The sequence below is a fragment of the Rhopalosiphum padi genome, chromosome 1, assembly GCF_020882245.1.
Source record: "Rhopalosiphum padi isolate XX-2018 chromosome 1, ASM2088224v1, whole genome shotgun sequence".
NCBI classification, from domain to species: domain Eukaryota; kingdom Metazoa; phylum Arthropoda; class Insecta; order Hemiptera; family Aphididae; genus Rhopalosiphum; species Rhopalosiphum padi.
In genome coordinates, this window is record NC_083597.1 from 41,076,709 (window position 1) to 41,090,811 (window position 14,103).

Consider the following 14,103-nt stretch of genomic DNA (forward strand, 5'->3'; position numbering starts at 1 on the left):
ATAGCTTAGAAATAAATCACTATAGTAGTCTACAATTAAACCGTGTTAATTTCTATGTAAATTATGCGAATATAATAATTAAATTGATATTCTATTGCGATCTATGGATAATGGAGGTTTAATGAACCAAATTAGATTTTGTAACACTCCTCCAGAAAAGTCACTTGGTAACATTGTATTACGTAGACAAGAAATCATATTTTAGTAGGTAGTCGTGTTATAGCCGATGGCCGATGGAATATCTGATCCTTTATTCAATTAGTTTTCAACAAACGCAGCGAACGCTGCAATTGCAATATTATTTTTATTGATATTGTATTACATCATGCGGTTTTCTTTAACTGGACGTCTAGTTCGGTTTTATCTGCGAAACTCTCAGCAAATCTTTAGTCCCTTACTCGTATACACAGAGCTGAAGTGACTTCCATTAATTTTACACTACAATACCTACCTATCTATAATTGAATTTGATTCATGGCGTAGGTTTGAAATGTATACCTACTGTACAGCATCATATTCCACGTGACTACTGTGTAATATCAGCAAACACTAATTTCGTATTGTTTGTCCACTTGATGCATTATTGTATTTTATGTTTACTATTTTTATTCATTTCATATGCACCATATTATCATGAAACATAACTTTGCGTTATTTTATATTATGATTATGTTTGATAAAGGAACATGGCATACGAGTACCAAAAATAATATTTGCATTCAAAACTTCACGTCATCGTCACAATAATTAGATTTCATTTTGATTACATCTATTTAATATATACTTAGTTAAAATATTATATTGAAATATGTTTAACAATTTTTTTAATACTTTCAGTGCAATTTTTGACTATTATTTGGAATACCTTTTTGAATTCCTGAATATTTTTTCATCTTCTACTGCGTTTAAAATACGTCAAATAATTTCTGTACGTCAATATTTATTAGGATTTATGGCCACAGTTGTAATTTATGATAATACACATTTTATCTTATGTCCGTTTCTAAAAAAACCTTCAAACAAAATATATTCTGAAATAAAACCCTCATTTTATGTCATTATTATTCTATTATTTCGGCACGCTTAAAAAACCATAGAATAAATTGAAATTTTTTTTATAAATATGTTGCTAAATATTAAGTTTTTTAAAAATCTAAATTTTAAATGAAATGGACATTGGACGAAGTTTTTGGAAATTTAAACATAGCACTATGCCGATGCTTAAAATTATGATAGACTAAAATAAACAAAGTTTTCGTTAACATTGAGTTAAAATTGATACACATTGTTTATTACAATTTTCTTATAAACAATTATAAAATATATTTTAACATAATCATAATATGATACTGAATGTATTAATTGTTTGTGATATTTCGGAAAATGTTAATTTATTATCATTAAGTGTTATTAAACATTTATTTTATTTGCTTTATAATTAGTACAAATAAAAAATAAACTTTTTTTTATAATTTATATCCTTAAAGTTTCTATAAGTCAAAGGACAATGGCAATAAATAAACATTGTATTCATGGATAAAAAAAAATAATTTTTGAATTTACGATAGCTATATTATTATCTATTAATGATAAATTATCGAACTACGGTTAATTATGGTTTGAATGTAAAAATAGAAAACCACACTGAATGTACAGTCAAATAATTATCAACAGTTTGTCCGATAAAATGCAAACTCAAATAAATATTACAATTCATAAATTCTAAATATCTGCTGTCATTACTTATTTAAACACATTAATTGTGATATTTTTTATTCCGTGGCCACACTACATGATAAAATAGCATATCAACCTATTTTTCATAGTTCTGACTGTCAATGTGTAATTTTATTCTACATAATATGTTACTTCAAATTTAATAGTTACTTATACTGCACTATACTATATTATAATATTCGTCAAATTATATAATTATATATAACGATGCAACTGTCAAAAATCTTACCAAATTCATCACAAATGCAACGAAATTAGATTACAGAACTCAAATGCTGATATCGTGTTTAAATCAACTATCATTGATTTAACATAAATTAATGTCATTTGAAATACGCGATGAATTTTACTACCTACCTTATAATACAATGCATATTACAATAAAATCATGTCATGCTGAACGATGTTGGTGGGTATATCACGAATGATTGACTGTTTTAAATGCATAGCTTTATAATATTATTTATTATGTTATTTCTAACAATTCGTGACACTTGTCGTATATATCCAAATAAGTTCAAATATAAATAAAGTTATTTTAAAAAAAATCTACTTAATTGAACATAGTTAAATATGTCATAACTCATTAGCGTATGCTTTAATCTGTTTAAACAATTTAATAGTAATATGTTAATATTTTCTTAATTAATCAAATAAGTTCTAAAACAAATACATTTAATTTAAAAACTATTAGGATTATACGATATCGTATAAGATTCTAAACATAATATTATGAATAATAATAATTAAGAATACACATTGTTTATCAATTTATTTTAACACAAACTATTTGCATAATACATATGTATTTAGTTAAGTTCGAAATAAAATGTCAATTAAAACTTAATATTACGCACGCATGCAGTAATTTAAGTAAAAACAAATATTTTTACAGTTTCTAGTCTTAGCTTAATGTTATTTTCCAAATCAAATATACTTATTGATATTTTATTTTCTAAAATGTATGGATACTTGGTTATTATAATATTAAATAATGTACACTCTAACGTGATTTTTATAGCAATCGGTTATAATTTAACAGTGCAAAATTGAGTTGAGCCAATTCATTTATAAAACACACGTTTGTTAAAATCCAAATAATTATTTACCATAACGATAAATCCATTAAATCAGCTAATTTATGCAGGAATACTTTCTACTATTTTAAATTTTTTTAATATAAATAACAGTAAACCATATAAAAAACAAACAAGAACAATTTGCTAAAAATATCTTACTCGTCAATTGTCGCCGTCGTCATTCATCGATATCATCTGGTAACCATCTACTGAGCCGAATTCCCAGAAGCATTTATTGTCATGGATTATGTGTAGCGCTTCTTTCTGTCTTAAAGTCACATCCGCCCGTTAAGACTACACTTTAACGGGTCTAGGAGAGTGGAAAAAGGAGCTCAATGTGGAACAAACCTCTTTCCTACTGATTTCTCTCTCTCTCTCTCTCTCTCTCCCTCGACCGTATCAACAAAAAGACTTTCCCCCCCCTCATACCCGTACCAGCCCTCTCCGTGGATCTTTAAGTGTACATCATGAACAAATGGCTCCCGGATTTAAGCTCATGTCTGCTTGCTGTAAATCAATGTTGCATTGCCGTTTAAATCTTTTTATTATTTGTCTTTATTATTATTTTATATTATTCATATGAAATCTTATTTATTTTTTAGGATTTTTAAATCTCAATTCCAATCAGCACCTCAAGTCACCATCCAACTACGGTCTCATGGACCAAATAGCAGCTCTGCACTGGATACAAGAGAATATAGCTGAATTTGGTGGCGACCCAAAAAATGTAACATTAATGGGTCATGGCACTGGGGCCGCTTGTGTTGGTTTCTTGATGTCATCCTCCGCAATTCCAGAAAGTAAGTATCCAAAAATGAATTTCACACTTAAGCCTACTAAAAACTATTCATATAGCTTATTATTAGGTTTAAATTTAGTGCTGTGATTAATTAAAATCATTTATGGTAACATATTATTTTAACCCTTTCACAACATCCAGTTTCCATCTCAATGTTTTGATAGTACAAAAATAATAAAATAATGATAAACTGATAAATTCGATATTTATTGTTAATATAAAATATAAATTTTACGAATACGTACAAATTATTCAAACATATCTATTTAAATATCAACTTTAAACGTATGATATATATATATATATATATATATATATATTATAATATATAGTTTGTGAATATGTTTTGTATTAGTACAAACATATTAAAATTATTCATAGTTTTTAATGTTAAGCATTTAACATTTTAAAAATATTTAACCATAAATAATTTATGAAGATAATAGGTCCATGACTAAAATAACATATTTTATAAACTATAATACATATTTGATGATTTTTTTTTTTTTAATTTATATATTTTATGTATATAAAAAAAACATAAACTTAATTAAATTAATAATTTAATGGTCTGATGTAATTTTAATTATAATTAAATTTTAAAACTATTTATTATATTTTGTATTTTTATTTTAATAATAATTGGGCACAAAATTCTATAGTACATAAAATAATATCTATTCATACTTTGTATTGTGGATAAAAGGCACACTATATTTTTTTAGAATATCAAAATAGTACATAAAAAAATTCAATTTATTAGTGCATGGAATAGAAAGATATATTATACGCGTACAAACTATAAACGCCTTTGTTGTTAAAAGGAATTGTGCCAAATCTCTTGACTTTACTTAAAAAAGTTTGTTTTGTGTGAGATAATTTTTGTCTTCTACGTAGTCACACTCACCATAGCAACACATTATAATATTTTGGGCTATAGACATTAGAACGTATAACAATAATTTTTTTTTTAACTTTTAAATAGAAACTACTTATGATGTATCTGAAGTTAAAATGTATAATTACGTCAGTTATTATTTTTTATATCTAATTAAAAACTATATTTACTGATAATCAAAATAAAAAACGTATATTTACATTAAATTTATCAATTTTTATCCAATTTCTCAATGATTTCTAAAATATGAAATTGCGATTTAAACTAGTTATTATTACAAATATTTTATACAAATATCGCTAGTCTAATTCAATTATTTTGAAGTCATTAAAATATAATATTGCCTTAATTAGTATTAAATTTACTTATATTTCTTCTGTATGGATACCATTAAAGTGTATTTATTTCTCAAATAAGTAATTTTATTTACCATCATATACATTTTATATTTATTAAAAATGTAAATCCTAGAAGCTATTTTTTATTTTTATTTTTTATTTACTATTAATTTTAGGTATTTCTTGGTATTAGCTAACTGTAAGTGTGAATACTTTTAGGTTATCGGGTTAGTAGTGTTTTACTCAATAATATTGTTTTTTTACCTGACGTAATATATAACAGGAATATATCTGATCGAGTTAACGTAGTTTTTGTTATTTTATTGCAAACCATTTAAAGCCACAATACGTATGACACAAAAAAATATAGAATATCCGTAAAAGAAATTAAGGTTAATAAGCTTAATTTTGAATAGTTTCTTAGTTCTTTGTTCATTTTTAAATCAGTGATATATGATCTATTCTGAATTGCAACGTTAGTCGTGCTCAGGCAACTAAAGGAACAGTTGTTAAAAAGCGCGTACGGCATACCAATACACAGCTAATAATAATTAATTTTTTTTGCCAGCTCCAGTGGGGGCTTTTATCGGGTCGTTTATAACGTTCCGCTCGTCGGTGGAGACCTACTTTCACGAAATAAACTCCTATAAAGACATAAAGGTTTTAGCCTTTCTCAGGCCAAGGCGGTGTGATATGAATTCGTAAGCAGAGCCCGAGAAGGGTCGATCCAATCTGACCGACCGTAAAATTCCTGTTGAGATTTATTGTCTGTGGCCTCGCTGTGTCGGTCCTTTTTGTTTTCATTCGAATTCTTACGGGGGTTTTTTTTGTTCACTTCATTGTTTTCTATCGCACATTAACAAATACCGTGATGAATTTTGCAGGATGGTAGTTTTTTTCCTTTAATTGTGCGTTTGGTTACTATTTGCTTTGGAATTTTCCACATTAGAGTATCGGGAAAAACTTTTACGCTGGCGCCACAAGATGAATTCGAGCCGCAATCGTAGTCTCACGTCACATTTTCCGTTCCCTCTTATACAATATGATGGTGCTTCGGAGAGCTTCGAACGACTTAGTTTAATGGATAATTTGGAAGGGTGGAATGTTTAAATTACCAAAATTAAGAGCCCCAATAAGTGCAACTATCCGTTCATATTATACGGTAAAATGTTGGGCTGAAATGTCGAAAATATATTTACTTTGTGTTACTTGGATTTTTCTTACTTTTCTACAGTTGTAAATTAGTTAATACTATTCTCTGGAACATACTTAATAGAATAATACGTCATATTACATTTAGAATAAAAAATAATTTTACTATTAAATAATTTGTCGGTTATTTGGTTTATTTTAATAAAATTATATTTAAAATGAACCATATCCAGAAACGTATTAAGGGGTTTGGTAAGTAGGTCAACTTGTCATTATAATTAATTATAAAGCTTATAACCGTTTATGCTATATTGAAAAATATCATACATAACGCGATAACCAAAGAAAACAGCGGAAACATTTAAAACAAAATGTATTGTACTTGAAAAATTTTAATAATTGAAAGTAAAATATACAATGAAATAAATGTGTGTTTATATTATTGATTATTGAAACATTTTTTCGCGCTATAATATCTACTTTCATTTATTCGTGATACATATATTTATAAAGTATAACACAATTTACTTTATGAAATATAATTAATCTAATTTATTGTAAACAAACCATTAATTGTTTTTAATTTATAAATTATTTTTTTACCTTAATGACTCTATACATATAAACCCTTAAAAATTGTTATTAACTGACCAACTACCCTAAATCGTTTATGGATCCTAACTTCATTCAAATTGTCTATTATTTCATCTTTTATTTCTGTCACACTCTTCCTGATAACCCTCCAGATCACCTGAGAAGGTGGTGATACCATAGCCTCTTAAATTTTCATAGAAATTTCAATTACAATTTTCGACAAATTCTGTATTGAAGTGTTCCATCAATAGATGGCTTCCCTTATCGTGTGCGTTTTTTTTCTATGTGTTACTTATTATTATTGTATACATTACCCTAAGTTCTTATTGTACTTGAAACACACATTTTAAGTTATCCAATAAAAAAAAAAAACATTTTTTTATTTTTTTATTATAAATATCGATTTAAATAAAATGTAATCGTAACTTCTAATATGATATTTAAACATATTATAGTACTAGTGTATTAAATATTTTGTAAAATCTGTTAATATTTAATTGAATAATAATTGGTGGTACGAAAATACAATTAATCAAAAAATACTTAGGGAGAGGAAATTTGAGTTAAAATATACTTAACAAGATTATTTTGATCATAAAAACATAATTTATGATGACATTTATTATACGTAAATGTAATTCTATCTTTATAATAATTAATAATAATAAAAAATAAATACAAATATTTGAACGTTGATCGGCTGATGAAAATTTGAAAGTCTCCTATCATATATCGGTATGTTTATTTATACTTCTTATCGGGTACTTTATATTATTAATTATAATACAACTGTAACTAGGAACTTCATTTTTATCTTTAAGTTATATTTTACATCAGTCTGAATTTTTCACTATTGTGGAGTAGTGTTTGGTTATAGTTTCATTAAACCATATCGTGCAATAAAAATCTAAACATACACTCAGGCAGTGTTTCAACACAGCGTGTCTACTTTGCCGTATTGTCGATTAGTTGCAACCGATCAATTATTGTTCTAGTGTAGTTTCTGTGGATCGAAATTCCACGTCGGGTGTCCACATTTTATTTGATATAAAGTCCCCTGTAGCGGTTAATAGTGATCGAAATGGTCCATGATGTAGTTTGTTTACCTAAAAAACTCAAGCTTCTTTATATATATATATATATATATATATATATATATATATATATAACAATTTAAATAAATCAGTATCTCTATAATACGTACAATTTGATTTTATATAAACTTGCAACTAAAAAAAAAAAAAAACACTATCTATTTTCAAAAATGCGAAGTATTAGAAAATCGGATCTAATGCCGCGTTTTCAACGCCATTTTCGTTGACCGAATATTACACTATTTATGTCCTTGTGATATTACACATGTTTTTCTATACCCCTTCGGTTACTGCACCTCCGTAGTGGGATTACTACGGATCGCAAGCCGTTTGTTTCCTACATTTTGAACGGCAGATCACCATGGTAAATATAACGTCCATGCACACACAGACCGTCTATGACGGGGAACAGTAAGAAAGTAATATAAACTAAACAAATGGTTCGTTTGGTCGAAACGTGTAAGAACAACCCAATGACGTTTATTCGGGACGATAAAAAACAATAGTTCGGACGATAGTAATGGTATTAGAAGGGTGAGGGCGATACGATTCTAATATTTCGGGCTCGAAGTGTCTCTCTAAACGTCGATAAACGGCAAACGGTATATCGCCTACGATCCCTGTTATTCCTCAGTATTACAACCTTTATTATGTTAGCAAATAACACTTACACTCAAAGATACTGACAACATCTGTGCAAAGTGTTCACCATAAAATCTAAAGAATTTTTTTAAAAAAATGCTAAATTATGTTCTTCTTCGAAATACTAAATTATAATTTTTTTTGTAAGCAATACTCTATACACTTATTGGATTATATTGATTTATTTCGATGATTACGAAAAAAATAACACTGAAAACAATTTTTATAACTTAACTTTGAATATCATAAGTAAAATTCTTAATTTTTAATTTTTTATATGAGTGTCTGTCAATAATTATTTTGGTCTGAACCAAAAATAACACGATGTAAATGTAATATTAATATAATAATCATTGTAAAGTATATTGGATTATTAAAGTAAGCTAGCTTATATTATTATTCAATAAATCTTGTAAACGTTATATTTATAAAATTCCATACGTATAAATGCGTTCAAAGTCTTGGGAAATATCTTATTAAGATATAAATTAGACGAAATCTGAAAAATGTATTGACAATATCAACAAATTTAACAATATTGGTTTTAATTGTAAGATTAAAAGTTGGAAAATAATTTCATGATACGATGTTTACAGTTTTCTAATAATATATATATATTTTCTAGTATTTCATCTAGACCGTATCTTCTAAGCGCCCTGCAACAATAATAATATAAAAAAGTAAAACATTGAACATAAAAATATATATTAAATACGTATTATTATTTGTTTCGTATCGATAATATAAAAATATCTGCTAAACACACACACAAACAAACCACTCATAAAACACAAACTTTTACCAAATCGTATAAATTTCGCACGCGTCCATTTTCGATCCGATCGTTTTCGCTTCGAATCTTTTTTTTTTTTCACGGCAACTGTGATTTATGTACGTCAGATTTTACGCCACACCCCGTTGACGACGGCGTTTATTATATTATTTTTGTCGCTCGCGATTTTTTTTTCCTAGCCACACAGTACATGGTTTGTAATAAATCCGATTTTTTTTTTTTTTAATTTGAAATCATTTGTTCTATGCTTTATTTTCCATTAAGCCGTCACACTTGGGTGGATGATGGTCGAACGACGTTGTGTAGCGTGGATGTGATGGCGGGCGGGATTCGACGCGATGACCGTATATATATATACAGGGTGATTCACTAAGCATATTCATTCCCGTTTTATCCTTCAATAATGTAATTGTTCAAAATCTGATTTTTGGTATTTTTAAATTTATTGAAAGACGATATTTTAAAAAAATGTCTAGGCACTTAAGGCATATTCTGCGAAGATACAAACTTTTATTTTTCGAATAACAGCCCCTCTTATATTCAATTAATTATTTTGTGCATGTATATTTTTTTTTCTGAAAATGATGTGTTAAAATAAAAATTCAAACAAGATTTTTTTTAATTATTTAGCTTTATATAATAAGGATAATATTGAATATATATAAAATATTATCACATTTTTTTCATTTATCAATAATTATAGTTTATTGAAATAGTTTAACCGTTTAATTATAATAAATACTAGATTCTATGTAACATAATATATTTTATAATTTTTGACTAATATGCTTAATATAAACATACAGTCGACCCTCTGTTTAACAAATTTGAAGGTTTTTTGACAACAATTCATTAAATATAAATTTCGTTTAAAAGAAATAATACTTTTCTTTACTTAAAAACTTATTTTTACCATACTAAATTTATGCAAATATGTATGTATGTATTTAATAATGTGTATATAATATTTATGTATAATAAGTAGGTATTTTTTTTAAATTTAATTAACTAAAGTAAAAAAAAATACAAAATTATAGCATGTTTACTTATACACTTATAAAATAATATATTTTTATTCTTTTTTGAAGAACTTTTTGATATTTTGTTGTACCTACTTAGAAGTAGGTACAACTATACTATAATATATTTTATAAAATATCAAAATTTAACAAAGTATGATAAAATATGATCTGTACTCTCGATGAGTGTGTACTTTATAAATAGTACAAGTTTTTATAATTGTAAAAGAAAAGTAACACAAATATAATTCATTAAATAGAAATTTTTTTTCCGTTAGATAAAAACGTTTTCAAATGAAAATTTCACGATTCCATCAAATATTTTGTTATAGAGAGAGTTTGGTTAATTATAAGTTTTTTAAATAGAGGTTCGACTGTATTAGTAATTTCATAAGAACTGCTCGTTTAAATGTTGAATTAGAAACATCAAATTGTTATGAAAATAATAAAAATATGCTCATAATAATGTATAATTTTATATCGCCACTGTACACCCCTTAAGAACTACTATTCTCAACATTTTGAAAACATGTCTAAGTGTATACTTTAAAATTCCTAAAATCAGAATTCGAATAAATCAATTATCATATTAAAAAAAAAAAAAAAAAAAAAAAAAAAAAAAAATAAGGGTGAGCAACAACAACAGTGTATATTATATTAAATACAGTATAGGAGGATACATGCCAAACACACGAATTCTGTTGACATCGTGGGATGGGGGTGATGGTCAGTTTCCGGGTGAATACCTGTGTGGGGCGAGTGAGTACAAGAGAAAATCGGTCCGCCGTGTTTCGGGATCGACGCGATTACTATTACACGCGATACGACCTATATTCATGGGCCACGGCGGAATCGGCTTAAACTCTACGGACGTCGAGCGTTTAACCCATCATTCGGTCCAGTCTGCATTGTATTTGCGCTGTAGTACTTAGTTTTACACGTGTCTGTGCTCTAACAACAATATCGTGATTACGCCGATTATCTTCGTTGTCGGCGCGAGCTAGTGGCGATTCGTGTATTCTGTTCAATATGATAATATTAATTTTATTGTATATTCAAATGCGCTCGCCTCGGCAATCGTTCTTTGTTTTTTATTCTCGGTTGCGTACACGTCGTTATTAATAAGATAAGTATTAGAAAGATTGTACCTAAATCGTATGTACGTGCCAATACGTTGAAATTATTTTCGTTTAAAATAAACCGACGATATTTAAATTTTAATGGTGATATTATATCTTATAGTTTTATTGTTAATACTATATTGTTATTTGTATGACATTTTTAAAAAACAATTTACGCATGGACTTTTTAGTTTAAAACTATACGTTTTTTTTTTTCAAGAATCAATAGGAATTAAAATAATAAATCAATGTATATATTTAATAACGGATATAGGTTAAAACTCTAGTTTGAAACATGCATCATTTGTAGTAAATGCGTATTAAAAATAATAATAATAATAGTTGTTGTATATTTGTACTTACATGTATTTCATATTATACGTATATTCCAGGTACAGACATTTTAAAATGTGCATAATATTGGGTTTACACGTATTAATTCTATATTTTTGAAGTATTTTTATAGATATTACAAAAACTCTCACACATTGACATTATTAAGTATTTGCAGTTAAAAACTGCTTATATCCATTGAGTTTCGATAAGTACTCGACGGTATTACATTGTATAGGTTAGGTATTTACATATTAGTGTTTTTTTTCGACGTGCATTCGTACATAATTTTATGCATTGCCTAATCGTAATCATTATTTTTTGAGTGCCTGAATGGAATCGTAATGCGTATTGCGAAATACATATTTAAATTTAAAACCTCTGTGCGTACGTAATATTATTGTACGTTTAGTTAATTTCAAATATATTTTTTTTTGAAATATAAATTTTAAAAATAATTTTAAGTTATAACCGTATTAAAAATAAAGCTACAATATATACCTAAATACTTTTGAAAAATTGTATAGGGCTAATTTGTGAAATATTTGAAAATTCAAAATTTCATAAATGTATTATTTTCAATTTCTTTTAAGTATACCAAATTAAACAAATATATAATATTCTATTAACGTTAAGCTGAAGGAGACAGACAAAGAAGATTTTATATATATATATATCAGGCAAAAGTATACTTACGAGAAATGACATGGAGGGATATATCCTGTAATACACACATTTATATATATAATATATTGTATACGATACAAATAATTTACCTATTCGCCGCCGCACGCGTTGGCCATACGTTTCGTATGCTCATTCTCGACCGGAAGACGACACGCCTCGCCAACGTGATTTACACGCCGTACGGCGTCGACAACGGCTTTAATAGACTCTCCCATGAAATTAATATATTATAAACGCAAAGACGCGGATTTTGCGTCGTCGCGATCCGACGTCATCCGCAAATGGATTGACCGTGATTTATTTACCATTTGTTCGATACTTATCAAATGTGTCTTCCGTCGAATTTGACGAGGGTCGTGTACTTTTTTTTAGATGAAAAAATATCAAAAATACCAAAGACTTTTGGACGTATTGAATACATCCCGTATGCGTGCTTTGTCGAGTATCTATAGATATATTGAATTTTGTCTATTGACTTCTGGACACTGCCGCTATTGTATCTAAATAGTGTTTTTCTATCACCACCACATACATTTTAACAGGATTAAACATATACGCATGTATTGTATGGAAATCATTATTAATGAATTAGTTGTACTCATAAGTACTGTAATCTATAATCGCATCATTCATTTTACACTATTTTAAATTGATTATACCAAGATAAGAGTATTAAATATATTGTTATAACCATGTTAAGTATTCATTAAAATTAAATTGGGTTCGTGAAAAAAAAAATAAAAACTTTAAATCAAATATTATAATATTATTCTACTTAAATAAAATATTGCAATAAGTTAATAGAAATATTTACTATACAAGATTCTAATTAAAAACATAAAATTTAAAGTCAATAATATAAAAGTCATTAAATAGACTGAACAAACTGATTTTTGTAAAAAGTATGGAATATATTATTACATTTATTACAATATTTAAAAGTTTAAATAAATATATTATACATTCAAATTGTAACTTTCAATTAAACAATCATCATACTTATGTAACAATTTGAATTATTCTGTAGCATAAAATAAATGTTTAGATTAATATTTATACTGTATAAATGTGTGTATACTGTAAATATATATATATCATTTTACAAATAATAATTATTAAATGTTATGAATGTATACAATATACATATAATTCTAAATGATGTATATTTAACTCAAAGGAAACGAAATATAAAAAGAAAGTATTCACAATATAAGTTGAAAGAAAATTAATATTAACGTGGAATACTTGACTAAGTATTTATTATAATAAAATTATACAAAGAACCGCAGTTGTAAGTGGACTAAATATTGAATAAGCAAGAGTTGGCATATCGTGAAAAACAAAAAAGTGAAATTAATTGAGATGTGTTGTACAAAATAAAACAGATATTAAACTCTTATTTTCGACCAAATAAAAACAAAACTTCAGTAGTCCAAATTAAGTACTGTAGTGATCGAGTGTCAGTTCAAATATACTAGTAAGACGAACAAAAAAAAATTAAAATGTATATAAATAGTATTAATGAAACAAAAAGTTGGAGTAGTGAGCAATTGTATTAATTTATGTGTATTCGTTAATTTTAAAGTAAAATTATTTATTTGAATAATTCTATTACAAAATAATATAGTAAATAATTTTATGCTTAATGTGTGTTGTATAGTAATTTTATGAATAAACACAATACCACAATAGATTTATTCAAATCATATTGATCATGATTATAATAGATTATCTTAAAAACAATTATTAGCACTTTATATTATATTTGTTATATTATTTAATTATGTTTAGTTTATTATATAGGTAGTATATTTTAA

General features: G+C 26.6%; 1 protein-coding gene across 1 annotated transcript in view; it reads left to right on the plus strand.

Annotated features, from left to right (window-relative positions):
- The window catches only part of LOC132923673 (neuroligin-4, X-linked-like), a 302,330-nt gene that overhangs the window by 198,289 nt on the left and 89,938 nt on the right, over positions 1 to 14,103 (plus strand). The window contains exon 4 of the mRNA XM_060987600.1: positions 3,419 to 3,616. Coding sequence (XP_060843583.1) covers positions 3,419 to 3,616 — 198 coding nt within the window. The remainder of the gene's footprint in view (positions 1 to 3,418; positions 3,617 to 14,103) is intronic.